The sequence below is a fragment of the Mus caroli genome, unplaced genomic scaffold (assembly GCF_978045245.1).
Source record: "Mus caroli unplaced genomic scaffold, Mus_caroli_1 scaffold_14, whole genome shotgun sequence".
NCBI lineage: Eukaryota > Metazoa > Chordata > Mammalia > Rodentia > Muridae > Mus > Mus caroli.
The window spans coordinates 69,585,999-69,613,472 of NW_028227269.1; the positions used below are offsets into that span (position 1 = coordinate 69,585,999).

Genomic DNA, 27,474 nt, shown 5'->3' on the forward strand with positions numbered 1-27,474 from the left:
TTAATAGTCACAAAGAAAGGAACAGTGGTTTATTTTTGCAATCACGGTGACCACGCAGACGAATCTTAAGGCCTCAACACCACCGCATCTTACCATTTTTACCGTACAGGAAGGCCTCCTGTTTTGACTCTTTCTGGTGAACAGTGTTTTTTCTCTGGTGGTTTCCATTGGTCAGGTAGTCATGACAGATGGTGGACCACGGCTCCTGCTGTGTGTCAGGGGATTCTCTACCAGGTGAATCCTTGTTCTGACTGCAGCAGCTGCTGGCAATCTTTCAGTGCAAGTCCCCGCCACAGGACCTCTCTACCGTGGCTGGCCCAGGAGGCCTGCTTTGGCTGCCAGGGCTTCATTCTGCTGAATGTGATATTCCTGAAATCTCACGGATATCCTCTGTGTCATTTTTAAATATTTCTGTAAGCAATGTTCTGAACAGGTCACCTAGAAATACAAGGGGAAGATCCAAAAGGCAACACAAATAATCATTTCTGTATTCTGAAGGAGCCACCACAGGGAGCGGTGCTTTCTTTTTGGTAGATCTACAAACTGAGCACTATCCTTGGTTTGCAATTTTATAGCTTTAAACTGTTTATGCTTTCACCTACTGATGAGAATTAAGGTTTATGAAGTCTCTACAGGTCTGTGGCACCAGGAATAATAGTGTGCTCTGTGCCCAGCCTTCGTAACAAACTAGATTTGGCTGGGCTTCAGTCTGGAGTAGCTTTTCTCTAACCTAAGGCCCACAATCCTACCTCCTTATTCAGACTGATAAACAAATACCCTACAAAAACGAGTAGAAGGCTTGTTTCTCTTTTATGAGAAACTTGCTTCTGGGTATTTTCATTTAAAACATTTTATATTTTTCTCTTGAGCAAGGTCTGGTTATGTAGCCAAGACCAGTGTAGAATTTCAAAATCTTCTGCCCTGGCCTCCCAAATGCTGAACCTCCCCCACTCTCAACCCTTTTCTTTCTAATATCAACCGAGGTGACCCAAGCTCAGAAATCATCTTCCTGGTCCTCTCTCACACGTCGACCCTAGCCTATAATGGATTCCTGTGTATCTGTGAATGGGCATAGATGCAGGTAAAGCCCAAGGATTCACAGAGGAGACCAAGAGAAGGTAACTATGGTGGTAAGGAAGGATGGATTGTGGGCAAAAGCACACGCCCCAGTCATGATAGAGAAAATAAAGCTATTTTCCTCCAGTTTTAACTTGTAAGAATCTTTACTTTCTGGTTAGCCTTTCAGGCAGGGGCTGAGGCTGGGTTTGCTTCCCAATCCCATGAGCCACCTGTGCACTGGGAACTCACTGAGCTTATCTGTCCCATTCAGAAAGAGGGACTAAAACGTTTGTTATGGGAGTTGTTTTTATAACCTTATTTTTCTCCTTTTTTCCTGCTTAAAATGACATCCAAGCATTCTATGGTAGTGTTACTTAATCTCTAAATTGTATTGGTAGAGATAAAAATAAAGTATGGTTTATAAAAATAAGAGTATTGTATGATCAAAGCCTAAGTATGAAATTGCAAGGTGCTACAACATGTTCCTTAAAAAATGGGTATCATACTTGGTATTTTCCTAAACTTTGTAAGTTAAATTACCTAACAATTAGATCGGGGCATGGACGTTGACTGACTTCTCTGGAAGAAGTCTCTCACTCTGAGCAGATATACAAAAACCCTTATATGGACACTGGAAGCAGGGTGCCGGTCAGCATCGGGTCCCCCACGTGTACTCATGTGCCACCACTCTCTCACTTCCACAGTTCCAACTGCTCAGGGCCAAAGTGTGTCAGGCTTCTTCAGCATCGCCACCTTGACAAAGGCAGACAAATCTCCTGTGTTGCCAGGTGGTGGCGCACCCCTTTAATCCCAGCACTTGGGAGGCAGAGGCAGGTGGATCTCTAAATTGGAGGCCAGCCTGGTCTACACAGAGAAGAAACCCTGTCTTGAAAAGCCAAAAAGCAACATCTGCTCTGGAACCACAGCTCAGCTGCTGTATACTTGGTCTATAAAATGGTCGGCCTTGATGCAGCATGACTGTTAAATTCAACCTGGCATCTTGGGTTCCTGACTGCTTTAGTTCCTCTAAGCATCTGCATGGAAATGGCAGCCCAGTCAGAAAGAAGAAATGAAGTGCTTAGATGGATTTACTTTGTGATTTATGACAAACGTGGGGTTTCTTTCGTGAGTAACACTTTTCATACCTCTTCAGGTTTCACCTCTCTTGTTGTGAAGTCTTTAACACAGTCCAAAAAGCAGGTTTCTGTAAGTTTATTGTAGGTTCCCAGGAACTCCTTAAACTATAAATGAGAAGTGCTTTAAAACCAGGCTGTACAGCCAAGACGCCTTGAAACTCACTGATACTTAGACATCCCTTCCTTCCCCTCCTCCGTTTGAATTTGTTTGCTAACTTAAGGAGCTTTAATGCACACACATGGTCTTCCTTCCACATTGTACTTTTCTCAACTGCTGTCCAATATATAGTTCATAGCATGTACAGTGGAGTGATGTCTGATGTCCTGGCTACTTAAGAGGTCAAGTGCAGAATCACATCAGTCTACAAGTTTAGAAACCCACCTGAGCGACATAACAAGATTTGGCCTCAAAAGCAAAATCAACATACATTTTTTAATGTTCTTATATGGATTGGGGACATAAATGCTTATGTTCTTTGAGTAAATACTTAACTCATAATTCCACCCACAACCATGTAGCTCAGGCTAATATAATCTTTCTGAGTGGGTTTTCTAAATGCTGGGACTACAGACATGCACTACATGCAAGTATGACCCATTTTTGGAAGTGAAATCATGCAACCTTTTTTTAACCCACCCCTACTGACCTTTGAGACAATGTCTCCACATAGCCCTGGCTGTCCTGGAACTATGTAGACCAGGCTAGCCTTGAACCCACAGAGATTGTGAGTTCACAATCTAACCAGCCTCTGCCTTCTGAGTGCTGGATTAAAGGCATGTACCACCATCCCTGGCTAAGATCTTTTTCCCTTCGTTACAGTATCTTACCTGTTTTATCTGGTCAGATTCTGGTATCTGTGCAGCCATATTCTTTCAGTATGTTTATTAGTCACCTTATTTCAAAGTTAAAAAACAAAGTCAGCTTATAAACATTTTTAAGCCATCCATATATAATCTCACAGATTTTAATAACAACAGTTCTTTTCTTTTTCTTATTGAGACAGGGTTTCTCTGTGTAGCCCTGGCTGTCCTGGAACTTGCTCTATAGAACAACCTGGTCTCAAGCTCACAGGGATCTGCCTGCCTCTGCCTTATGAGCACTGAGATTAAAGGCCTGTACCACCACTACTCAGTTGACAGTAATTTATTTTCCAATGCTAGCTATGGACTCACAGGCTTTGTCTTAATCAAATCTGCAAACTAAGACAGTGTCCTACAGTCCTGTAACAATACTTATTAAAGCCCCTTTCATAGTAGGAATTTATGGGAAACCAAGAAAATTCTTTTTTTTTTTTTTTTTTTTGGTTTTTCGAGACAGGGTTTCTCTGTGTAGCCCTGGCTGTCCTGGCACTCACTTTGTAGACCAGGCTGGCCTCGAACTCAGAAATCCGCCTGCCTCTACCTCCCGAGTGCTGGGATTAAAGGCGTGCGCCACCACGCCCGGCAAGAAAATTCTTAAACTCTTCCTAAATTTTCATAACTATCCTATTAGCTGTCAACTTAACTCTGATCTGTGTTATTAATCTACATAAAACAAGGGTTCTAGCAATTGCTGACAAACACCATTTACTTTTTAAAAAGAAGATTTATTTATTTTATGTATGTGAAATAAATAAATACGAGTACACTATTGCTCTCTTCAGACACACCAGAAGAGGGCATTAGATTCCATTACAGATGGTTGTGAGCCACCATGTGGTTGCTGGGAGTTGAACTCAGGTCCTCTGGAAGAGCAGTCAGTGCTCTTAACCACTGAGCCATCTCTCCAGCCCCACCATTTACTTTTAACAAATCCTATTTATGATTAAACTGACACTAGCTCATGAAAGATATTTAGAGTTCTCAAAGTTACAGGAGTTATGTATTCTTTGAAATTTTATTTATTTGTATGAATTTCATGCAGTGCCTACAGAGGCTCTGCAACTCATACAGTTGTGAGCTGCCATGTGATGCTAGAATGCAAACCCAGAACAGGAGTTACATAGAGTTGTGAGCCATCATGTGGGTGCTAGGAATTAAACCTGGGTCCTCTGTAAGAGCAGGTGGTGCTCTTACCTGATGAGCCATCTCTCTAGCCTTGAGTTATGTATTCTTTTTTTTTCTTAAGATTTATTTATTATTATATCTAAGTACACTGTAGCTGTCTTCAGACACACAAGAAGAGGGTGTCAGATCTCATTACAGATGGTTGTAAGCCACCATGTGGTTGTTGAGATTTGAACTCAAGACCTTTGGAAGAGCAGTCAGTGCTCTTAACCACTGAGCCATCTCTCCAGCCCAAGTTATGTATTCTTATAAAATTGAAATTAAATAGGACAGTTACTGAGAGTTGTGAATTTGCCATGTTGGGGTACTGGGAGTTGAACCTGGGTCCTCTGTAAGAGCAGCAGGTGCTCTTAACTGCCAACTATCTCTTCAGCCCCAGTAGTCTCATTTTGATTAAATCAAGTAATACAGGATAAACTTGTTCCTGCCTGATGGAGATAAAATCGCCTTCTGTCACCCTCTGGATACCACTCTGGTCCAAGTGTCAGAGCAGCTCACTGCTGCCTCCTAGCTGCACACACTAGAGCCAGGAAGGGAGCCGACACATGCACACACTTAGCGCTCGCTCCTCCCCTCCCTAAGATGCGGGAGAGGACAGACACTTCTCAAATCTTAGACATGGAAGTATTAGATGTCCTGCACTTGCTGCTCTAGTCTCACTCCTAATGCTGCAGCCCAGTTTTCTCTGAAGTAATGATAATGAGAAACAGAACTCTGCTCATTTCAGAGAATGCCTTAATAGTAACAGGATATAAATTATTCTTTTTATGTGTGCCAGTTACATAAGACAGTACAGCAACTTTATGGGTGTTAATAAGTGCCAGTGCCCAATCAAAGAAACAGGTCTGTACAAACCCCACACAACATTCTTTAGTGAGACAGTGCATATGTGCTTTTCTTTATCTGCTTTCTACACACAGCTAGAAAGGTGGACCTCACAGCTGAAGGAAATACTTGAAAACAGAGGTACTGAGAAAGCAGCAGACCAGCTCAGGGCCTTAAAATCTAATAAACATGCGACAGGGACGGGATTTTGGATGTTTTCTGTTTTGCATTATATACTTAAAACTGAAAACGCACAACATCTACATGGGACCAATAAAACACAAGACTCCCCTGAAAGCCTAGTCTAACAAAACACCAACAGAGGATCAGTAAAAGGCCGGAATGTTTTTATACACGAACCGCTGTACTAGCAAACAGCACCATTAGGTGTTTGCTAGGCCTCAATGAGCTGCTCTGACACTTGGACCAGAGTGGTATTGAGAGGGTGACAGCACAGGGGATTCTATCTCCATCAGGCAGGAACAAGACCTTCTACTATGTCAGTAGAAGACTAGCTGCTATCCCAACGGTAGATCAACCAAGGTATCTGCTTTCTTCTCCTCTGGGGTACCATCAAAAAAGGCCTGGCTAGGATTCAAGGTCAGCTCTACTGCCCTTCTCCCCATGATAAGCAGGCCTCCTGTGGTACTAGGAGAGGCATACATGGAGTGGTCATGAGGCATGTTAGTTAGCCTAGGTCAGTCAGGGAGGTACATAACCATAAACAGGTCTCCTAATTTGGCCACTAACATAAACCTACAAATTTAAGCAGGTGAACGAACCTTGAACAACATAAACTCAAGGAAATCCACATTAAGATAAATTATCATCCCCCACCTAGCCAAAAGGTATCACTTTTTGTTTTCCCTTGCGACACAGTGAGACACAAGGGCTCACTGTGTAGTTTGCACTTAGCTCAAATTCATGTTCCTCCTGCCTTGGCTTCCTGAGTGCTGGGGATTATGCTAAAACTTTTTGATAAAATTCAAACTACTGAAAGACAATACCTGCCACTAAGACTGTAAGCAAGCAGCCGAGTGCATTTGGAGTAATCCCAGTATTAGGGAGACAGAGGCAGAGGCAGGAGGATCAATGTAGAGTAAGTTCAAGGCTAACCTGGGTGGGCTTCAAAATGACTGTGGACAAGTAGAGATGTCTGCTATGAGGCACAAGGAGAATATTACTGAGTGCGATGGAGCAAGAAGGGAAGCACAGACCTATCCCGATCTGAGACGACACAGACACCCCACACAATCCACAGAGCACTCTGAGAACTAAGATGGGAGCCCAGCAAGGCTTAGTTGGCATACAAAAACAAAACTGCACTTCTCTTTCCTAGCTACAGGTGCATGCAACAGCGGAGTTAAATGTAATACAAATTACTATGATTCTCTTCAGAAAGATTTAAAGGTCAACTATCTAAACATGTATAATATATCTTGAAAACTATTAATTTTTTTTCAATCCTTCCACCTCCCAAAAAGAGAGGCATTTGGTCAACAAAATGAACTCAATGCCATTTCTGTGGGCTTTTTGTTTCATTTTGCTTTGCTTTAGCATTTTTTGGTTTTATTCATCTTTTGCCTACATGTTTTGATTTCTGTTTTTGTGGGGGGTGGTTTCTCATTTTTTGAAAAAGAGAAAGAACATAAAATTGGATACATAAGGAGGTGAAGAGGATATGGGAGTAGTTGGGGGGAGGGGAAAATCATCAAGATATATGAAAACAAAACATTTAATTAAAAAAAGAGGAACTATCAGAAAAAGGAGAGGCATCGATCATAGACTGAAAAGGCTCAATAATATAATAAGAATGTCAATTTTCTCTAAACTGATAGACACATTTAATCCAAGTCTTTCTACGATCTCAGCAAGGTTTCTAATATAGGTAATATGATGCTAATCAAAAGGACTAAAGTAGTGAAATGAAGACTAAACTGGGAAGAATCAATTTAATTGATTAAAATAATTTTCACATAGCTGGTAATCAAAAACCAATAGGATGGAAAAGTAAACCCTAAGAGAGCACACCCGTGTGATTCTATTTACGAAACACTCTGCTTTCTTTCTTTTTTGGAGACAAGGCCTCAGCATGTAGTGCTGACTGGATCAGAACTAACTATAGAGTGGGCTGTTCTCAAACTCAGAGATCCTCCTACTGTGACTTCAAGTTTTGGGATGAAAGGCATGCACCAGCATCCCTGGCTGAAAGATTCTTGGAATGACAGAGTTACATGAATACCGAACATAGTATTATTGCTATAGGAGGAACCTATGAGAGACCTATGAGATAGACACGTGCTCTGTCTTGACTGTACATCAGACCCTGTCTCCTGTGGTCTGGTTTTGTATGCTGTTAACTCTTCTGCAGGGCAGGGTAAGGGCATAAATGACATCTGATATCACAAGTCCATGTGAAGGAGCATGTAATAATCTCTGAATAAAGAGGCTGAGGAAGTGCTCACAAGGTAGCAGTGCTTGCTGCTCTTCCAGACAGCTAGAAGCTCCCAGCATCCATGCTACCAGGCAGCTCACGAGCACTGGGAACCCCAGCTCCTGAAGGTCTAACACCCTCTTCTGGCTCAGTTGCATACATGTGACAAACATACAAATACTCACACATTTTTTTTTTTAAAGTTACATAAAAAGAAAAGGTCTAAGATTTGGTAATATCACTTGCATAGAATTAAATAGTAAGTGAAGCTTCTGTTTGATGGGAACTTTAAAATGTGAGAATGAAACATACTTGCTGATACGCACACTGCCTACTGAAGGCTCATTACACTCAGGAACACACTGCACACCAGGTATCTACAGTTCACATTGAAAATGACACATCTCATTTCCTTGCCTGAGGTCCTTAGAAACTTGTAGGATAATGCCAAAATCTGGTTCTTTTTCCTATATCCAACCTTGTGTTTCTTTAGGTTGAAATTCTTGACTTTTTTCAAAGGTTGCACGGCAAGATACAGGAAATCTTTACATGTTCTGGGTCAGGGATTGGTACGCTGGTATGAGGGGGGCTTCCATACCCCTCACATATTATCTACTACTGGTGACAATCAGCCTCACGAAGCCCAGGCTGGCCTCCAACTTGTTTTCCTGCCAAGGATGACTTTAAACTCCTGATCCTCCTACCCATACTTCCTAAGTGCCAAGATTATAGGTGTGTTCCATCATGCCCAACTAAGTGAATTGTCAATGTCTCTTAATATCCTTTAACAATTTCCTTTCTGTGCATGTCTGAGTGCAGGCACCTACAGAGGCTAGAAGAGGGTGTGCGATTCCCCAGAGCTGGAGTTAAAGGCTCCTGTGAGTTGCCTGACCTGGGGGCACTGAGAGTAACTTCAGTTCTTTGGAAGTGCAGCAAGTGCTCTGAACCATTGAGCTATCTCTCCAGCCCAGGTCATTCTTTTATTTGATCCTGGTTTCCAGAGTTCACATCAAATGGCTTGTTACTGAAAAGACAAATATTAAAACAGGGTTTCTTTCTGATTATCCTCTGAAATCTGGAAAGAATGGGCAGAACTCACTTAGGTCTGAGAATGACTACGGAACAGGGTTAGTTTTGTGGCTGACCAACATCTCAGAGAAGCACAGACATTCAGAGTAAATAGACATTATCAGTGCAAACCTTTTCTGATGCATCAGTTTCTTTTCTGCTCTGGAAAAGCAAGTGCCCCGCCTTCTGCTTGTCTTCAGTAAGACTGGATTTCTTACCTGAAAATTGAATGCATTATACTTATGACTACTGAAGGCCCTTTTAAATGAAACCTAATTTCTTTTGGTTAATGATTTTTTGAAGAGATTTCATTTATTTATTTTATATATGAGTACACTGTAGCTGTCTTCAGACACACCAAAAGAGGGCATTGGATCCCCATTACAGACAGTTGTGAGTCACCATGTGGTTGCTGGGAATTGAACTCAGGACCTCTGGAAGAGCAGTCAGTGCTCTTAAATGCTGAGCCATCTCTCTAGCCCTTGGTTTTGTTTTTTTTTTTTAAACAGTCTCTTTATGTAGATCAGGCTGGTCCTGTACTCAGAGATCTGCTTGCCTCTGCCTCCCTAGTGCAGCAAGTACCTTTACCTGCTCAGCTACTACACAGCTTTAAGCGATACTCTGGTTTGCCTTCATTTACCTTAGTGTACATGCAGGCAGGAGGACAGCTGGGGAGGCAGTTCTCTCCTTCCAGTTCATGAATGCTGGAACCGAGGGGTACACCACGCACCCTGCAGCTAACTCACTTTAAAGGCTCTTCATTTTTATCACTCCGAAACTGAATGACAGAACACACCAGGCTTTCCCTTGTGGGCGGAGGAGTCAAATCACTGGGCATGGGAGGCAAATGCTCCATCACCAGTTCCACCTGCAGGTCCCCTTGCCTTTTTACTAAGGAAAGTAGTTTATATAGTCTCGAGTTTATAGTCACCTGCATATTTTTTAAAAGAAACGATGTCATGCTATACCTTAAAAGTTTTTTTGTGTGAGTCTTCTGATAACTTTAAGAAAGATGAACAGTTCAAACATTAAATTTACATGAGGTAACTTTCAGATTAACTAGAACTCAGGACCACTGGAGGCATTCAGCCTTTAAAATCCAGGATTTTCCCCATTACATTTTAACAACTGCATGATATGACCAATAAGCTATCATTTTGAATATTACTTATATAACAATATTCTCCAAATATACAAAACTATTATAAGCTCTTTTGATAATTTGTATCTTCACATTTATTAAGTATGTCTATAAATTGTGTTATGTGTTTTGAGACATAAGGTCTCATGTGTCCTAGAATTTTCTATATAGCCCAGGCTGGACTTGGAATTTGGGATATTCACTAGTGCTGCTGAGAGTACAGGTATGGACCACCACGGCCGGTTGTAATTACTTCTCTAATGCACCTTGTTCCTTCTTAAATTAATTTTGTAGGCATGTTATTGTACACTGTGTAAAGATTATTCTTGTATTATTCAAATGCTGACTTCTGTGTTCCTGTATCTGGTTGTAAAACATTGCTTTCCAATTATTCCCTGATTAGTCAATACAGAAGTTGATCAGTAAATGACTGATCAGGGGAGAGAAGAGGGCTGGATTTCCTCCCAGCCAGGGGAAGAGGGAAAGAGAGCGAAGAAAAGGGAGGATTTGCCAAGGGGAGAGTCCAGGCAACACCATGAGAAAACACCTGCTGTCCGAGAGCCAGATCAGTATTAAAATGCAAGTATCACAGGGCTTCTAGCTAGAGGTAGCCAGAGTAGCTTAGAGGATTGAAATAAAGTAACACTGCTCAGTTGCTGTGCCCTTAAAGTTTGTTAAATAAATTTAATAGTCCAGTCTCAATTATTTGGGAGCTAGTTAAGAGAAAAACTGTAATAAACATCCATAAATAAATCCCCCACTAACAAATTCCCTTTTCAGAAAGGAAATCCATTTTTGGAGATCAAAAGAGTGACCAAGCATCCTGAAATCTGTTTCATCATCTCACAATTTCCAGAAATTTAATATCAAAGAGTAATTAACAAACCAGTCATGGTGGTGCATACCTCGAGTCCTTAGGACTAAAGTACTCTGGACTTTAGCACTCGGGAGGCAGGGACAGACAGATCTCTGAGTTTGAGGCCAGACCGGTCTACAGACAGGACTACACAGAAAACAAACAAACAAACAAACAAAAAAGAAAAGTAATTAGTAAGGGTGTGGCAGGGAGAGGATTAATATCTGTTTCTTTCTAAATAATATGTCCATTTGTACCAACTCTGAAACTAAATACTAGTAAGATTTAAATTTAATTTATAAGAAGTGATTTTTCTAATATTGTTAGGTGCTACAATTGTTTTTAGTCCCTGCATAACTGGTAATGTGATTTGCAACCTTGAGGTTCTGTCAAAGCCTTTCAATGGAGAGAACTATAGGGATATGCTAGGAAACAAGAGATACCACCATCTTCAAGCACCTCTCTAGGTTATTTATGAAGAATCTGTTCCTCTCATTGTTAAGATAGACAGTTACCACCATAATTAAATGGGTCAATCTAGCATCACACAAGGTCCAATGCTACCACTAGGAAAAATTCCCCACTGCGATGCTCTAGGGCACACACCATTACTTTAGTGACATTCTGGCCTAAAAATATTGGCTTTTTTTCTGGTCATGAAGGAATAATTAGGAAAACCTATAGTGTAGAATAGCTAAGAAAACTAGACTAGTCTTCAAAAATATGATGAGGAGCTAGAGAGATGCTCAGTGGTAACAGTACTCGTAGCCAGGCAGTTAGCGCACACCTTTCATCCCAACACTCTGGAGAGGCAGGCAGATCTCTCAGTTTGAGGCCAGTCTGATCTACAGCCAGAGCTAGTTCAAGATAGGCAGACCTGCACAGAGAATCCCTGCCTCAAAAAACCAACCAACCAAGCACCCCTCAAACAAGCAAACCAACAAGAGTACTTATAGCTCTTGCAGCAAGTTAGGTTTCCAGTATACACAGCTCACAACTGGCAGGAGCAGTTCCAAGGGTCTGCAACTCCTCTCTGGCCTCTTCAAGCACCAGGCAGTCACATGATACATATACACACATGCATACAAGCACATACACATCTTTTATAACATTCAGAATGCTATACAGAGTGGGTAGCCGATGCAGTTTGAGATATCCATCAGTGTTATTAAGTGCAATGTGTCACCCTAAACTATATCCTCAAGCAGCAAAGAGTTTCTTTTTGAGGAGCAGTCAGTCCCTGAAAAGAAAGCCAATGCACAGTTCCCTTCTGGGATAAGGTTTGTTAAGAGAATGGGCCTTGCCAAGTGTGGCAGCTCATACCTTTAATCCCAGCACCTGGGAGAGGCATTCAGATCTCTGAGTTCCAGGCTCTCAGCAGAGGAAGAGGGAAGGGAGGGAAAGAGAGACAGACAGATCACTTCTAGCTGTGGGACCTGGCCTTTTAATGACATAAGGCAGCTGGCCACTCTCCTAACAATAAAGGCAATTTTTAGATAATTAAGAAAATCTAAATGTCATCTAAGTGTGATAGTCTCTGCAGACTGTAATGCCCTTTAGGAGGCACAGGCTGCAACAATTAGGGCTCAAGCTCATGATGTCTGAAACATATTTACAAATGCTTCAGTGAGACAAAGTGTATCTATAGATGTATTTAGGGAAGGGTGAGGGGAACTTGATGCGAAAATGAGGTGGGGGGAGAAACATAGTTAAAAATGTTGACAAAAAGAATAATAATCCCCTAAACTATTTTTTGTTCAGAGGCTATAAGTCAGTGTTTATTTTGAGAGTTCAAATACTTAATAGAACTTTTATTATTTTATTATCTTATTATCTTTCACATGATCCTTTAGATTATTTGCAGGTTTAGTTAGGTTGTGGGATGAACAGACAAGGTTGGTTTTTTTTTTTTTTTTTTTTTTTTGGTCTTTCCCTCTCTGTCTGTCTTTCTTTCTTTCGACAGGGTTTCTCTGTGTAGCCCCAGCTGTCTTGGAGCTCTTTGTAGCTAGGCCTAAAGGCTGCCACTACACCCAGCATTACAGGCAACTCTTAATTAACTCAGTGTTAATCATAGCTAAAAGCACTTGAAAATGAATTCCTATTGTTTCCCGATTCAAAGTCTAGCCTCAAGGAAGATGAGAACCACACTACTCGAGGGGTGGAGCCCCAGGTCTGACATTCGTTACAAATTATTTACTCAGGTCACTTTACTGATTGCTGTTGCAGTTGCTCAGCGTTTTGAAATTAGAGGGGAAAGGTCATTTTTTTCATATCTAACTTTTATATAGAAATTACAGAAGTTAATTCATCCCTAAGGTCTCTTGCAGCTCTGACATTGCCATTCGGTCTTTTTAATACACTTATACAACAAATCATGAACCAACAGATAAATCTACAACAAAAGAAAATGTAATAGGTAGAAAAATGATTAACCTATTATACTTTAAAAATATATATATATATTAAAAGCTTCTAGCAAGGCGTAATGGGAAAGCTCTAAGCAGTGCGTTCTCCAATGAGACCTGGGAAGGGTGCGAGCCCTTGAACCTAATGACATAAGGCATAGTGTGCAGACAGGGTAAGAGCCGAGGAAGTCTAGATTTTCAGTAAAGGGGCTCCTGTCTGACAGCTCAAGGTCATCGAGTGGCTGGCTACCTTGTAGTCCCAAAGCGTGCCCCCGAGCCCTCCAGTCCCGGGTGGGCGGTGTCTCGGGGCCTAGGGTCTCCACCCTCGGGGTGACAAAGCCTCCGGGGCACGGCTGACCTCCCGCTGCGCCGCGCTGCCGGTTGCGCAGCCCCAAGACCCGCGTGCACGCGGCGGCTCCCTCCGGGGTACCTGCCCGCTCCCTTTCCCGAGTGAAGTCTGTCACCCCACTGCCTGCGAACCCGGGATTATGAGAGCAGAGGAAAGGGACCATACTTAGCCACAGGATCTCGCCTCTGACACCGGGACCGGGCTGAAGAGCTGCGGGGCAGGTAGCGTGTGAGCTCGGAGGGTCAGCACCGAGCGAGCGCCGCGCCGCGGATAGAGGAGAACACGTGGGGGCAGTGATGTCAAGCCTGGCTTTAGACCCTTAGACGCAGATTCGTTACCACGTGGGAAAAATGTACGAAGAAAAGCAAGTGCCCAAGCAAATTCTAAAAATCACCTAAGAATTAACTTTTGTGATTATCTGTTCGTCAGTGCTCTCTGTACTTTTCACTTCCTTTTCCACAGCAACGGAATCTGTCGAAATTTCTAGAAAGCCTAATATGCTTAACCTACTAGGTTTCTAACGGTCTGCAGTTCTTACAGTGTAAATAACCCTTGATAAAGGAAAGTGTTTATGGGCTAATCGAGAATTCGTCAGTCCTCTAGGAATACTTAGTACTGTTTCCAAACATAAAGGCGATATGCTGCCTTAAAAAAAAAAAGTCACATCTCCTGGCAGTCTTTTATGTTGGGAGTTTGTTTCCACCCGGACACGAATGGAAGAGCACCAGAGCACGCCCGTTCCGGTTGGATCTTTGTGCGCATGCGTGCTGACGCTCAAGGGCGGGTTTTCGGGGAAGACGGTGTTGACCCGCGAACAACCGAAGCTGTTATTCTATCAAAACCAAGACGGCGAGTGTGCCGGCCTCTGTGGAGACTCTGAAGACTAAGTTGAGGTGTCCGAAATTGCGTCTGGACTCGTAGAAAGAAATCTACTAAGCTCTTATGAGGGTGGTGTTTTAAAAAAACACGATTTTAACGTTGCCTGCTCGTCTGGGTCTCCTTAACAAATCCTAACCCCGCCTCCACGTCTGTTGGGGTTTTCAGCTGCAGCTCTGGGTTTGGAGGAGTGCGTTTTTATTACGGTTCCCGTGGCTTCTCTTTTGTTCTTGGCATAATTCCTTTGAAATTTATTTCTTTGGTGCATTAACAGACTCAGTGGGATCAAGACTTTTTTTTTTTTTTTTTGGTCGTATTTAGCCCTGGATTAAAAATGTCAAAATCGAAATTTACAGCTTTATGGATATTTTGCCTATAGACTTTCTAAGTTAATGACTGCTTCATAATTATTTTTGGAATTCAGGTGTTTTTCAAATTCACTTCCACCGTTGCTTCTTTTCCTGGTACTCAAGGAGAAACTGTGTCCTTAAGTTTTGAGAAGCTAGAATTCCCTCAGTTAAGAACCGCGGGACTTGATTTGTGACTAACCAGATGAAAAACGTTGAGTTTAGCCTGGAAAGGGGGCAAAGGCTTAAAATGCCAGCGAGGAAACTGCGAGAGATTGTTTCTCCAAACCAAGGGAATAAATTGGTTGTGGTGGAAGATGAGCTGCCCCGTGTTCCTCCAGCCCTGGCTGCAAATAAACGTTTTGCTGTTGAAACGAGGACTAGTTCAAATGGAACGTTGTGTGGTATGTGATTCCAAATGTTTCAGTTTCCCACCCAGTTTACGTTTTTGTTTGTTTGTTGTTTTCTTTTTCTTTTTTGTTTTTCCGAGACGGGGTTTCTCTGTATAGCCCTGGCTGTCCTGGAACTCACTTTGTAGATAAGGCTGGCCTGGAACTCAGAAATCCACCTGCCTTTGCCTCCCAAGTGCTGGGATTAAAGGCATGCGCCACCATTGCCCAGCCAGTTTAATAAGTCATTAGTCTTTATCACTATTTTGAGTTGTGCATTCCCCCAAATTTAAAGGAGTCAGTGTTTACATTCTAAAATGTAAGATACAAGTCTGGTTTGTAACGATGTTTGAAAAGTAACTTGGTTCCCTGGGGAAATAGGTTTCAGCATGTAGAATGAATGAGACTTGACTATTTCCTCTTGTGCTTGTTCTTGGTATGGTCGATGTATCCTGTTCAGTTCATACCCATGATGGATACAGTGAGCTTGTATAAACTTAATACTTACTAAATGCTCTACTTTCTTTTTGGATAGTGCTATCCATTATGGTGTAAGAAAAATGCATACCTTCAGTCTTTGGTGGCATTTGTATTTACAATTTCCATGTCCTGTTTATTTATTTATTTTGGTTTTTCGAGACAGGGTTTCTCTGTGTATCCCTGGCTGTCCTGGAACTCACTCTGTAGACCAGGCTGGCCTCGAACTCAGAAATCTGCCTGCCTCTGCCTCCTGAGTGCTGGGATTAAAGGCATGTGTCACCACTGTCTGGCATAGGCTGTCTGTTAAATCAGTTTTATATCAGTCTAGTGTTTTTTGGTTTTGAGACAAGTTTTCCCTTGTCCTGATTGGCCTTGATCTCACAGAAATCTGCCTCCTGAATTCTGGGATTAAGGCATGCATTAACCATGCCTGGCTATATACAAGGTTTGTTCTGGTAAGTCTCATTTTTTTTTTTTTCTACATTGGATAAAATATCTTTTAGGGTTTTCAAAAAATACCACTTTCAATTGTGTGTCTATGTGTAGGTGTCTGGAAAGGAGTTCAGGTGCCCATGGCAGCCAGAGTAGCTAACTCTACCTAGAGCTAGACTTAACAGGTGATTATGAGCTGTCTATAGGAGATTCCAAACTCCAGTCCTTTGCGAGATCAGCAAGCACTTTTACCTGCTCTGCCATCTCTCCAGCCCCTGAAAATGTTTTTTAAAAAAGACATCTCATTTTATTTTAGTGAGAGAGGATCACATTGTGTAGCTCTGCTTGCCTAAAACTCACTCTGTAGACTGGGCTGGCCTCAAACTCAGAGAATTTCCTCTATCTCTGCTTTTGAGCATTACAGTTAAAGACCTTCCACACCACGGCTGCTGTTAAAACATTTTAGATCTCACCTGCCTACCTTACCTGTTTTAACTCAGCCTTATTTTGTTAAATAATGAGCTATAAAGTCTTTCATTAGAATGTATTTAAATATATCTAATTAGTTTCTCTTACAGGAAAGTGACTTCACATTTGGTTTTTATATTAATACAGAGATTCTCAGTTCTTGTATCATGCCTACACAGTTGCTAAGGGTCAGGCTTTGATTTAAAAGCCTCTCAGATTGGACCTGTGGCTCAATGCTAGAGCTTACTGTGAAAGGAGTCTTGGTTCAGTCCCTGGGAAGATCCACAACCCAGCTCTCAGTGACTCTTTTGTTTTCTTAGGCTCCTTGGATTTAACTTCTGCAAGACTGTATCACCAGCCTCTGTCAGAAAGTCCTCCTGCGTCCAAGAAAAGTGTAAGTAAAAGAATTCCAAGTCATATCAATATTATGAAGATTTTTAAAGTTATTTTCTGTTAACATGTTGTGTGTTGTGTAGGTATCATGTATGACAGGGAATGTTTTGATCTTTGTTCATTTTTATCACGTTTTTAACCCTTGCTGTGTATGAGTAAGAATGGGGGGCCATTTTTGTATGTGAAGGTCAGAAGAAAACCTTCAAGAATGTATTCTCTCCTATTATGTGGGTCCCAGCAGTCAAGTTTGAATCTTCAAGCTTGGCAGCTGGTTTCTTCATCTGTTGAACCATCCTACCAGCTCCAGCATTGTTTTATAGATTATGACTTGAAGAGTGTGGTACATTACAAGCGTCTGTTGAATTGTTAATCTTGTTGTTGTTTGTAAATTAACACCCATCATTACCTTAACTTTAAGAAAAAAAAATTTTTTTTCCATTTTCATGTGTGTACACGGTGTGTGTATGTGAGTGTGTTCATGTTTGTGTACGGAGAGGTAAGGGGCATGTGTACATGTCATGGCTTGAGCTTGCTGTCAGGAAGCATCCTCCATTGCCCTTCCACCTTATTTCATTCAGTCAGGGTGTCTTAGTCTAACTGACCACCTGCCCTTGAACTCTCCTACCTTAGCCTTCCTCCCAGGGCTGCAGTTCCAGGCAGGCTGCCACACCCTCCCAGCATTCACTTTGGTTCTGGGGATCCGAGTGCTTGTGAGGCAAGCGTAACTGCTGAGCATCTCCCCAGCTTTTTATGTTTAGTGGAAAAAAGGAAGGGGAAGAGCAGCATGGGGTCCGTCTGGTGCCTGTAGAGTTCAAGGGTCTCAGTGCGGAGCCCCAGAGATGGGTTCTAGGCTCACACTGGAGAGCAGAAAACTGGAGCAGTAGATGTGACCCGGACGGCACAACCTTGTAAGGCAGCGCGTGAGCTCAGTGACTAAGAAAGCTGTGCTTAGGTTGCAGTGTAGCCGGAACAGCTGAGACGGTCAAGTGTGGATTTGAATCAGTTTCTTGTTCCACTTCTGTGTGTGTTCACTTTCTTCTCACTATTCTGACTGCACGTTGCTTATTCACTGAGAAATCCTCGAGTGCTTCAGAGCAGCTATGGAAGGTGTAGTGTTGGGAATGACGTAAGTAAAGTGTGCAGACCTGCCTTCCTGGGTCTCAGTGCTCAAAATGCTATGAATGGTCACTCTGCTAGTGCTAATTTAAGCTCATTCAATCTTACTCTTTTCTTTTATGCCCAAAGGATTTTTCTAAAGATGCTGTAGTTCAGCGGCTACCTTTGAATAAAACAGAAGAGAACAACGCACCAAAAGGTAAATTAATACAGTTGACTCTGCTTAATAATCCACTTGATAAAGCTGAGTTAAAATGTACAGAAAATACTTTATTTCATTAGTTTTGAATGCACAGTTCTGTGACATTGGCCTTGATAACATTCAGTGACATCGAGCCAGGGTCACTATCATTCACCTCCAGACGTTAAGATCCCCACTGAGCTCTGTGCCCCTCACTCCTCACTCTTGCCCCTGACTTTGACCAGCTCAGGTACCTATGTCAGTGGCATTATATAGTGTTAACCTTTGTGACTATTTTACTTTACATAATGTGCTTAAGCTTATCCATATTGTAGTATGTGTCAGTATAGATTTGGCTTTTTTAAAAATTTAGGCTAATTTATTTATTTTGTGTGTATAGGTGTTTTGCCTGCCTGTTTGTCTATACACAGCACTCATGCAGTGCCCAAAAAGGCCAGAGGAGGCAGTCAGATCACTTGGGACTGAAGTTATAGAGGGTTGTTAGTCACCAGATGGGTGCTGGGAATTGAATGCAAGTTCTCTTTAAGAGCAGTTGTGCTCTTAACTGCTGAACCATCTTTCCAGTCCAGAATTGGCTTATTCATTCAATAGCTTAGTAGTATTTATTTTGTGCTTGGCATCAAATCCAGGGCCTTCTGCATGCCAGGCAAATCTATTGTCTGTATCCTGAGCTCCTATTATTTTAATTTTTGGTTTTCTTTTCAAATTAGGTTACCAATAGAATCTAAAATCTATAAAAGGATTTGCACAGGAGAAGCCTATTTTGCTATTACAAACTCATTGCAAAGGTTTGGTTTGGGCTCTTTATTTTATTGTGTTGGCCCTGGCTGATCTAGAACTTGCTAGAGTAGACCAGGCTAGCCTCAATGGTGCAGGGAACTTTGTGCCTCTGAGTGCTAGACTAGCAAATTAAAGTTCATTTTTTTCTTTGTTTACAAAGTATCAGGGATCAAACCTAGGACCCCATACATTCTAAGCAGGCATTCTTCCACTGAGCTACATTGCTAGCCCTCAGTCTTGGCTCTCTTTGTTCTTCAGACTCTAAATATATTTTTGCGTTTTAATTTTTCAGCAAATGACATCTTTATTTCTCAGTACACCATGGGACAGAAAGATGCTCTGAGAACTGTTTTAAAGCAAAAGTAAGTTTCATTTACAAACACACTTATAGTGGTATGCTACCTTAAATTAGAAGGAAGCTGTATGTTAGCATATGTTAAATAATCCATACACAGCGATTAAGAACACAGCAATGTTTTAAAACTGACCATAGTGACTTGTAGGGCTGTGGATATAGCTCAATGGCAGCATGCACAGTCTAGGAGTGTGAATGTAGCTTAATGCAGGCTCTATCTGCCCTCTGCCCTGCTGTCTTGTTCACTCTAATTGTTAGCACAGCCCCCGTATCTGACAGTGTACACAGACGGCAGGCCAGAGTAACTGGAGCTGGAATAGGAAGAGCATTGCATTTGGTGGATCATCCAGACACGTAAGCCGTGAGGTGCCTACTTATCCAGCGTGGCTCTGCTGCAACTCAAAAGGAGTTAATAATGGGAGAAATCAGCAAGTACTATAGAGACAGGCTTGTTGAAAAGGCATCGACTGTATTGCATCCAGGGAGGAAAGTAGTGACTTGGGTAGAAGGTTGGGAGTTCAGAAAGAAAAGCTTGACATTAGCTGTGGGCCCAGTGCTTTTTTGTGTCTTCAACAAGAAGAGCTTTGTGACTCCACATAGATGGTGTTTGGCAGAGGCAATAGCTGTATATTATAAAGTAGGGCAGCCAGAAGAATGGCATTTGTGTGGTGGGGGAGGCAGTTTCATCTGAGAAAGCCGGAGTGACATGGGAAAGCCTCTAGGAGTTGGACTCCGCCCCCTACTAAATCTCTGGCTTTGGTCAAGTAAACTCTAATACCTCCAGACTTCTGTCTCATTATGTAAAATTAAAAAATAAGGATGGATGGCCTTAATTAGATTCCCTACCTTCCCAATTCTATCTGTGGCCGTTGTCATGCAATTATGATGAAATAATTGAGAAAACTTGGTGACTCAGTTGGGTATGAGGAGGTCTGAGATGGAGAAACCAAAGTGACTTGAAATGTTTGAGGTGCTCAGAGAACAGTTCCTCTCTTAGCTATGAGGAGGCATCAGAGAGAAGTAAGTGCCAGCACACTGTGCTGCCCTCGGGCCTGATGTGAGGGAACTCAGGGCTGCCCGTGGCATGTCCCTGCTTACAGCGCTTGGACTCACTTAGCAATTCCTAGGTTTTGGTTGATTTCACCAGTTTGTTTTGGTCTAAATTGAGAGTGCAATGGTCTAGCTCTTTTAAAAAACTGAAGCCAGATATCTGTCTGTTTGCTTTGTTCTTGTTTTGTGGTAAGGGAGAATGAACTCAAGACCTTGGGCATGCTAGACCGTAGCACTGAGCTATTATCCCATCTTGCTGTACTCATGTGAGGCACACTGCCTAGTGGTCTGTTTGGTGCCCATTAAATAAACTAGGCAAGGTGTATGGAAGAAGCTAGGATTCAGACAACTTGTAGTAATTCTTTTGGGATTTTGTGCTACGGTAAGTAAGCCAGCAGAGAAAGGGAATTATCGTGTAAGCTAGATCAGTTATGTGCAGCACAGACACAGGGTAGACAGGTGGTAGCCACAGGCTGGTAGTAGTGGGAAATGGGGAGAAAATTATCAGAGAATCCAGTTTCAGTCAGGATGACTACGTAGTAGAACTTTTTATGTAGCCTGACAAGTATAGGAAATACTAATTACTGATAGAGTAGGCTTAAAATGTTCTTACCATAGAATAGTTGTGTAAGGAAATGAAGATATTAATTCGCTCGATTGTGCTATTTCACATTGTATACATCTATCAAAACATCACATTATATACTGCCCATACATACTTTAAATTTGTCAAGTGTATCTTAGCATATCTGGGAAAAACAGTAATATGTATCATTGATGTTAGGTTTTTTCTGTTTATTTTTGAGATTGTATTTTAGTTGCAATCTTTCTCTCTTTCCTTTCTTCCCATCAGGTCCTCCCATATGCCCTTCCCCACTCTCCTTCAAATTCTTTTTTTTTTTTTTTTTTTTAGATGTTTACTTAATTTTATGCATGTGAGCACACTGTAGCTATCTTCAGACATACCAGAAGAGGGCATCAGATCTTATTACAGATGGTTGTGAGCCACCATGTGGTTGCTGGGAATTGAACTCAGGACCTCTGGAAGAGCAGTCAGTGCTCTTAACTGCTGAGCCATCTCTCCAGCCTTCTCCTTCATATTGTATGCTTCTTTTTCATCAGTTGCTACTGGATGCATATTGTATTTGCGTGTACATATAGATCCCCAGATGAAGCCTGTTGAGTCCATATAGTGTTACTTGTTATGTATGCTCCAGGGCTGACTGGTTGGTCATATCTTCCCAGGGAAGGCCCCCTCTTTCACTCCCAGCTTCCCTCGGTTGCCTGTGGTTCTCTGTGTAGGCTGAGGCCTTGTGGGCTTTCCTCATCCAGTTTGCCATGTGCATTGGTATTTTTCTTCTGCTCACATTTGGGTAGTCATGTTGGTGAGACTTGATGGGTGTGGCTTGTGATGTTACTAGGAGACACAGTCTCACAGTAAAGTCCCAGATCATCTGGCTCTTACAGTCTCTGCCCCTCTTCCTCCATGTTCCCTGAGCTTTAGGGAAGGGGTTTGTGGTGGTATTCACGAGGACTCTGCCCTTTGATTGGTTGTGGTTTTCTGTAGTGTTCTCCCTCTGCTGGGAAGAGAAGTTTTCTTGATGCGGGGTCCTCATTTGTGGGTGTAAGGACAAGTGTTTATAGATGCTTGTTAGGGATTGTGCTGGTTTAGTAAATTAGTGGTTGTAGATTCTCCTCTAGTGACCATGATTTCACTAGCACTGGCTAGTTAGCTTTCTAGTACCAGACATGATACCTCTTTTGTTGAGCAAATCTTAAGTCTTCTGAGAGAGCAGTTGGTTACCAGCAGGACATATGTGCCACCTCTGCACCTGGAGGGTTATCTTGCCCTGCTGGTTGTTGATGTAGTTCATGGGTGTCAAAGGTGGATAGGAGTGTTGGTTTTCTGTCTCTCTTGGAAGCCAGCAAGGCACCTTCAGGTACCATGGAAGCCAGTCCTCAGGGAGGGGACATTCAGGTCAGGTCAGCTCTGTCTCTGGGCTGTTTCTGAAGTTGCTGTGCTTTTCAGAAGTCTTAGACAGCCCTAGCCAACAATTGAAAAGACGGCTTCTCATGTCTGGCATGGGGTTTTGTCAGGTGGTCTTTGGTTTTTAGAGAGAGTGTAGTCAGCCCAGGTAAAGGAAGTCATTAAAACTATATATTTATACTCTGAATTACCTGCATTCCAGTTACTTAATTCCTTGTGCTGTTTTCAGGAGTCCGTATTGTTGTTTACTCCCTCCCCCCTCCCTCAGGAGCCCCACCTCTCCTCTCAGGCTCCCGCACAGATGTGGTGTCTCTGTGCTCCGTGCACCTTCTTCTGTACCCACCCTCCTCCCTTCCCGTGATGCAGCACTTCCTTTTCCACTGCCCATCCCAATCACCTGTCCTCTGCTCTCCCCCTGCTCCAGTCCCAGCTTCTGAGTTGGACCCTTCCCCCCGCCCCTCATCAGATCACGTGTATGCTGCTGTTCCTCTCTTCTTGCTCCCCAAACCACCTACTAGAGCAGTGGTCCCATTGTCCCTCGTTTCTGTAGTTACTACGAGCTATGTGTTCACATCTGAAGGTTTAGAGCTAGGAGCTTCCAGTTACAGAGAGCATGTGATGTTTGTCTGTCCTGCTGGGCCTGAGGTGCCTCACTCAATATGCTTCTTTTCTATTTCTGTTTACCTGAAAGATTCATGATTCCATTTTTCTTGAGCACTGAATAGTATTCCATAGTGTATATGTGTATGGACCACATTCTCAGTGTCCATTCTTCAGTTGTAGGACATTTAGATTGTTTCCATATTGTGACTGGAACAGTAATGACATGGCTGTGCAGTAGGGTATTGAGTCCTTTGGCCATATACCAAGGGGTGGATTAGCTGGGTCCTATGGTAGATTTATGTATTTAGCTTTTCCAGAATTTTCCACACTGATTTTCATAATGGTGCAACAGTTTGCTTCCAGTTAAGGGAATAAGGGTTCCCCTGCACCCTCGGGTCCCTGCATCCTTGGGTCCCCTGCATCCGCGGTTCCCCTGCATCCTCCTGTTTGTTGCTGGCTGTTCCATTGATCTTTGCTTCTGTTGTCAAGTACAGGATTGTCTCTGTCATTTCCATCAGCCTTGTGTGTGGGTTTAGTCTCCTTAAACTTCCTCCTTGATTTCACTGACCTGTTTCTTTTGTGTCTTTAAACTCTTTGAATTATTTGGTGAAGTTTATGATTGCTCTTTTAAATTCTGTGTCCTGGTGTTATCTAGGTAATTCTCATGGGCAGGCATTTCTCTAGGACTGGTAGGCTTTGGAGAGGAGACACTGACTTGGTCTTTTATATTGTTGGTATTGTTTTAATGCGATCTGGGCATGTGGTCTTCCTTTAAGTTCGTTTTAAGTTTGCTATGGATAGAGCAGGCTGGGGGAGAAGAGAGAATGCGGGGATGGGTTGGGTCTTGAAGTTAGAAGTTAGAATATAGTGCAGTGGTCAGAAGGGACTAGGGTGCTTCCTGTTCCAAGGTGGGAGTGTGGAGGTCTGAGTGGACATGTAGAGTCATGAAGTATGGTGGATAGGTAGGGGGAACACTGGCCCATGCCTAGAGCTTCTGCTGTGAAGGCAGGGAAGGCCGGACTAGGTAGACCCAGTCTAAATTTGGTAGATTTCAGAGAAGACATAGATGTAAAGGTTGTGTACATAGCAGTCTGTACTCTGGAGGAGGGCGTGGTGTGGAGTCGGGTAGTGGAATGAGCACTAATGGTCTTGTGGGTAGATGCAGGTAAGGTAGGTCCAAGTGGGAGTTAAATGTTGGTTACAGTTCAGGAGGAGATGGTGAGGCTCGGCCTAGAATCAGGATTTTTGGGGCCTTGTGGTAGCCTAGAGTCTGTTGCTGCAAAACAACTAGTCTGTGGCACTGACTGGAACCTGGCCTAGACCTGGTGGGTTGTGGAAATATAAGTACTGGGTGTGTGGGGCACTCCCAGGCTACACCCTGGAGGAGGATGTGGGAAGTCTGAGTATGGAATGGAGTGGTAGGCACTGTTGGTTTTCTGGCTTTTTAAATTTTTTTGAGATGTGCTGGGATTGGAAATTAGATGTCATGCATGTAAGCATCTACTTCCTGAGCTATATCTCCAACCCTTAAGTTTGTAATTCTTCTAAAAGCATTTGGTGAATACAACCATCAGTTCTTAGAATCAGATGCAGCTCTCCTGCCTTTGGGAATTAAACCCTATGCTTTGTATTTGTGCTTCTTGATCATCTGTCTTTCTAACTGCGGCTATGTGGGTGTCATGTGTAAGTCATATTTTCAAAACTGGTATTACTGCCTTCAAGGAATAGCTTTTTTTATTCTTTTTGTTTGTTTGTTTGTTTTTGTTTTGTTTTGTTTTGAGATAGGGTTTCTCTGTATAGTCCTGGCTGTCCTGGAACTCACTCTAGACCAGGTTGGTCTCGAACTGCTTCTGCCTCCCAAGTGCTGGGATTAAAGGTGTGTGCTACCACGCCCGGCTAAGGAATAACTTTTTATTTCTTTTGGGCTGGCTGGTTTTTTTTTTTTTTTTTTTTTTTTTTTGGTTTTTCGAGACAGGGTTTCTCTGTGTAGCCCTGGCTGTCCTGGCACTCACTTTGTAGACCAGGCTGGCCTCGAACTCAGAAATCCGCCTGCCGCCGGGCGTGGTGGCGCACGCCTTTAATCCCAGCACTCGGGAGGCAGAGGCAGGCGGATTTCTGAGTTCGAGGCCAGTCTGGTCTACAAAGTGAGTGCCAGGACAGCCAGGGCTACACAGAGAAACCCTGTCTCGAAAAACCAAAAAAAAAAAAAAAAGAAATCTGCCTGCCTCTGCCTCCCGAGTGCTGGGATTAAAGGCGTGCGCCACCACGCCCGGCAACTTTTTATTTCTTTAGTCCTTATGACCTAAACTTAGTAATACTAACTAAATGACTTTAGTTAATATTATCTAAATAGCCACTTACATTTTTTATATGCTTGGGTTCTGTTTGCTTGCTTGAATGTCTGTATACCATGCGCATACCTCAAGAGGTCAGAAGAGTCCAATCCCCTGGAACTATATTTAAAGGTGGCTGTGAGCCACCTTGTGGTGGTGTCAGGAATTGAATCTGGGTCTTCTGAAAAACAGCCAGAGCACTTAACTTCTGAGGCATCTCACTAGCCCCTGCTTTAATTAAACAAACAAACAAACAAACAAACAAACAAACAAACAAAACCCCAAGATGGAGCTGCAGAGATGGTTCAGTTGTTACGAGTGCTCGCAGCACTGTAGAAGTCTGTGTTTGGTTCCTAGCACCTACATCAGGCGACTCACTCTCTTCCACCGTGCAAGCTCCAGGCTCACAGGCACACACATCCTCCCATGCACATGCTGCACATAACTACAAATAAAACAAGATCAAAGAGAAACCCAGAAGGCCACTTTAGGAGACTCCCGGATTAGGGCATGGAGGCATTTCTTCTAATGGTTCAATGCTGATTTCTGAAAACCTTTGTTTCTTTGTCTTTAAAGAGCTCAAAGCATGCCTGTTTTTAAGGCAGTGAAAGTACATCTTTTAGAAGACACGAGTACAGAAAAGAATACTGTTGCTCAGGAGACTGAAACTCCACCCAATAGAATTGATTCAGCTACAACTGTGGCTGCGGCAACTGCCGCTGCCATCGCAACAGCAGCTCCTTTGATCAAGGTACTTCTTTCTGCTGGGCATCCCTGGACCCTGAGACACGGTTGTTTGTACAGAACTGACTCTGGCACAGTCGTGTCTGACTGAACACTTAGAGACATGCTAGTTCCCAGTTGGAAAGGCTCTTCTTACTTGTGGTTTGTGGGATGTTTCTCAGAAGCCGTGAAAATTGCCCTTGTGAATGTGCTGGTTTAGAGAAGCCAGGACGTTATCACTGTAGGGCTGAGGGTCCTTGTTCTGGATGATCAGTCTCTAAGAATCAAAGCCAGGGCCCGCAAGTGGTGGTGGGTAAGTGTTGTCACACTGCATTGTATTGCTAGACTTGCCTTCCTGGACGAACCAGAGGATTTTGCATGATCTTTTATATCATAATACTAGCCTGCCAGTTTGTAACGGGGAAACAGAAATATGTCAGGATAGGCATAAGGTTTTAGAGGCAGCGGGAAGCAGAGTCAAGACTCAGATTCAGGGTTGTTGACCTGCCCTAGCCTGACGCTGGAGAAGTACCCAAGGCTGTGTGTTTCTGTTTTTGTTTTTGGGACAGTTTCATGTATCCCAGGCTGACCTTGACTTTGCTATGTAGCCAAGGATGAGCTTTAGCTGCTGATCCTCCCGTACCCCAGTTCTGGCCTTACAGATAAGCACCGTCAGCCTGCTATGCAGTGCTAGGGATCAAAGCCTCGGTGTCAGGCATGTTGGTCGAGCACTCTACTGAGCTCCATCCCTACCATGTTCTTTTCCAGGCAGGATCTGTCTGTCTGTCTGTCTGTCTGGACTTGCTTTCCTTCTGTGATTATAGGAATGTGCTGTTGCACAGCTCGGGTCTGGAACCTTGAGGAGGGATGGCAAAAGAGTGGAGAAAGGACAGGTTCACACACACACACACACACACACACACACACACAGAAAAGCTGAGGGTCAGGTGGGCTGTATGCACTCTCGTGGAGCCTCACCGCCTACCACGATAACCTGGAACCTCAGTTAACTATACACAGCATGGGAGGAGAGGTTGGCTCCTCTCAGTGTGAAGTCTCTGTAGGGCAGCAGTTTCAGACCATGAACAGCCAGGAAGAAGCCGCCACAGTTGGTAGTCTTTCTGTGTTTTTGTTTTTCATGACAGGGCTTCTCTCCACAGCCTTGGCACTCTGTACAGAGAGCCTGTCTAGGCGTAAAGGCGTGTGCCACCATGACTATTTTTTCTTCTAGCACACTGATTAATTGTCTGTAAACACATTTGGGTTCAGAGGAAGAAGGCTTTGCCAGTTCTGAGTCTGATCCATATAGGCCTTGGTTCCTGTCCAGGCGAGCTTGGTTCTGTGCTCATGGCAGCAATACACGTTTACTCTCAGTTTTGTCCCCTGCACACATGCCGTCCTGGGTAGCATCAAAATCGACTTGGTTTTGCTGTTTCCTTCTCTTTAGTTTTAAGAATCTTTTTTCCCCCTGGCATTATAGAATCTTCTGTGTCAGATTTGGTGTGTATAAATCATGATTGGCTTGCACATCATTCTTTATGCTATGTAGATACTTGGTGTGCTGTAGGTTATAGTGTTGTTGGTGCTGTGAGACCTCTCCTTTTAGTTGGTTTTTCTTCCT

The 27,474-nt window shown here is 43.0% G+C and overlaps 2 protein-coding genes across 5 annotated transcripts in view; one reads left to right on the forward strand and one right to left on the reverse strand.

Annotated features, from left to right (window-relative positions):
* Timm9 (translocase of inner mitochondrial membrane 9) lies at window positions 1–13,630 on the reverse strand. 2 transcript variants are annotated; one of them, XM_029484799.2, is made up of 6 exons: window positions 13,485–13,630; window positions 10,615–10,712; window positions 8,701–8,786; window positions 3,024–3,088; window positions 2,205–2,300; window positions 1–438 (listed from the first exon to the last, which is right to left on the reverse strand). In XM_029484799.2, exons 4-6 carry the CDS (start codon window positions 3,060–3,062, stop codon window positions 304–306), a joined length of 270 nt encoding a protein of 89 aa, XP_029340659.2. In that variant the 5' UTR covers window positions 3,063–3,088; window positions 8,701–8,786; window positions 10,615–10,712; window positions 13,485–13,630; the 3' UTR covers window positions 1–303. The 2 variants fall into 2 exon arrangements, with proteins under 2 accessions (XP_029340659.2, XP_085686562.1); XM_085830436.1 differs by lacking the exon at window positions 10,615–10,712 and having other exon boundaries at window positions 13,485–13,629.
* Window positions 13,631–13,822: 192 nt separating this feature from the next.
* Kiaa0586 (KIAA0586 ortholog) overlaps window positions 13,823–27,474 on the forward strand; it is a 97,912-nt gene continuing 84,260 nt past the window's right edge. For 2 of the 3 annotated variants that reach the window (XM_021179051.2, XM_021179052.3), the window contains exons 1-5: window positions 13,823–14,946; window positions 16,632–16,705; window positions 17,950–18,019; window positions 19,095–19,164; window positions 25,707–25,881. In XM_021179051.2, the coding sequence (XP_021034710.1) occupies window positions 14,748–14,946; window positions 16,632–16,705; window positions 17,950–18,019; window positions 19,095–19,164; window positions 25,707–25,881 (588 nt within the window). In that variant the 5' untranslated portion in view covers window positions 13,823–14,747. The remainder of the gene's footprint in view (window positions 14,947–16,631; window positions 16,706–17,949; window positions 18,020–19,094; window positions 19,165–25,706; window positions 25,882–27,474) is intronic. The other variant, XM_021179049.2, reaches the window with a different exon arrangement.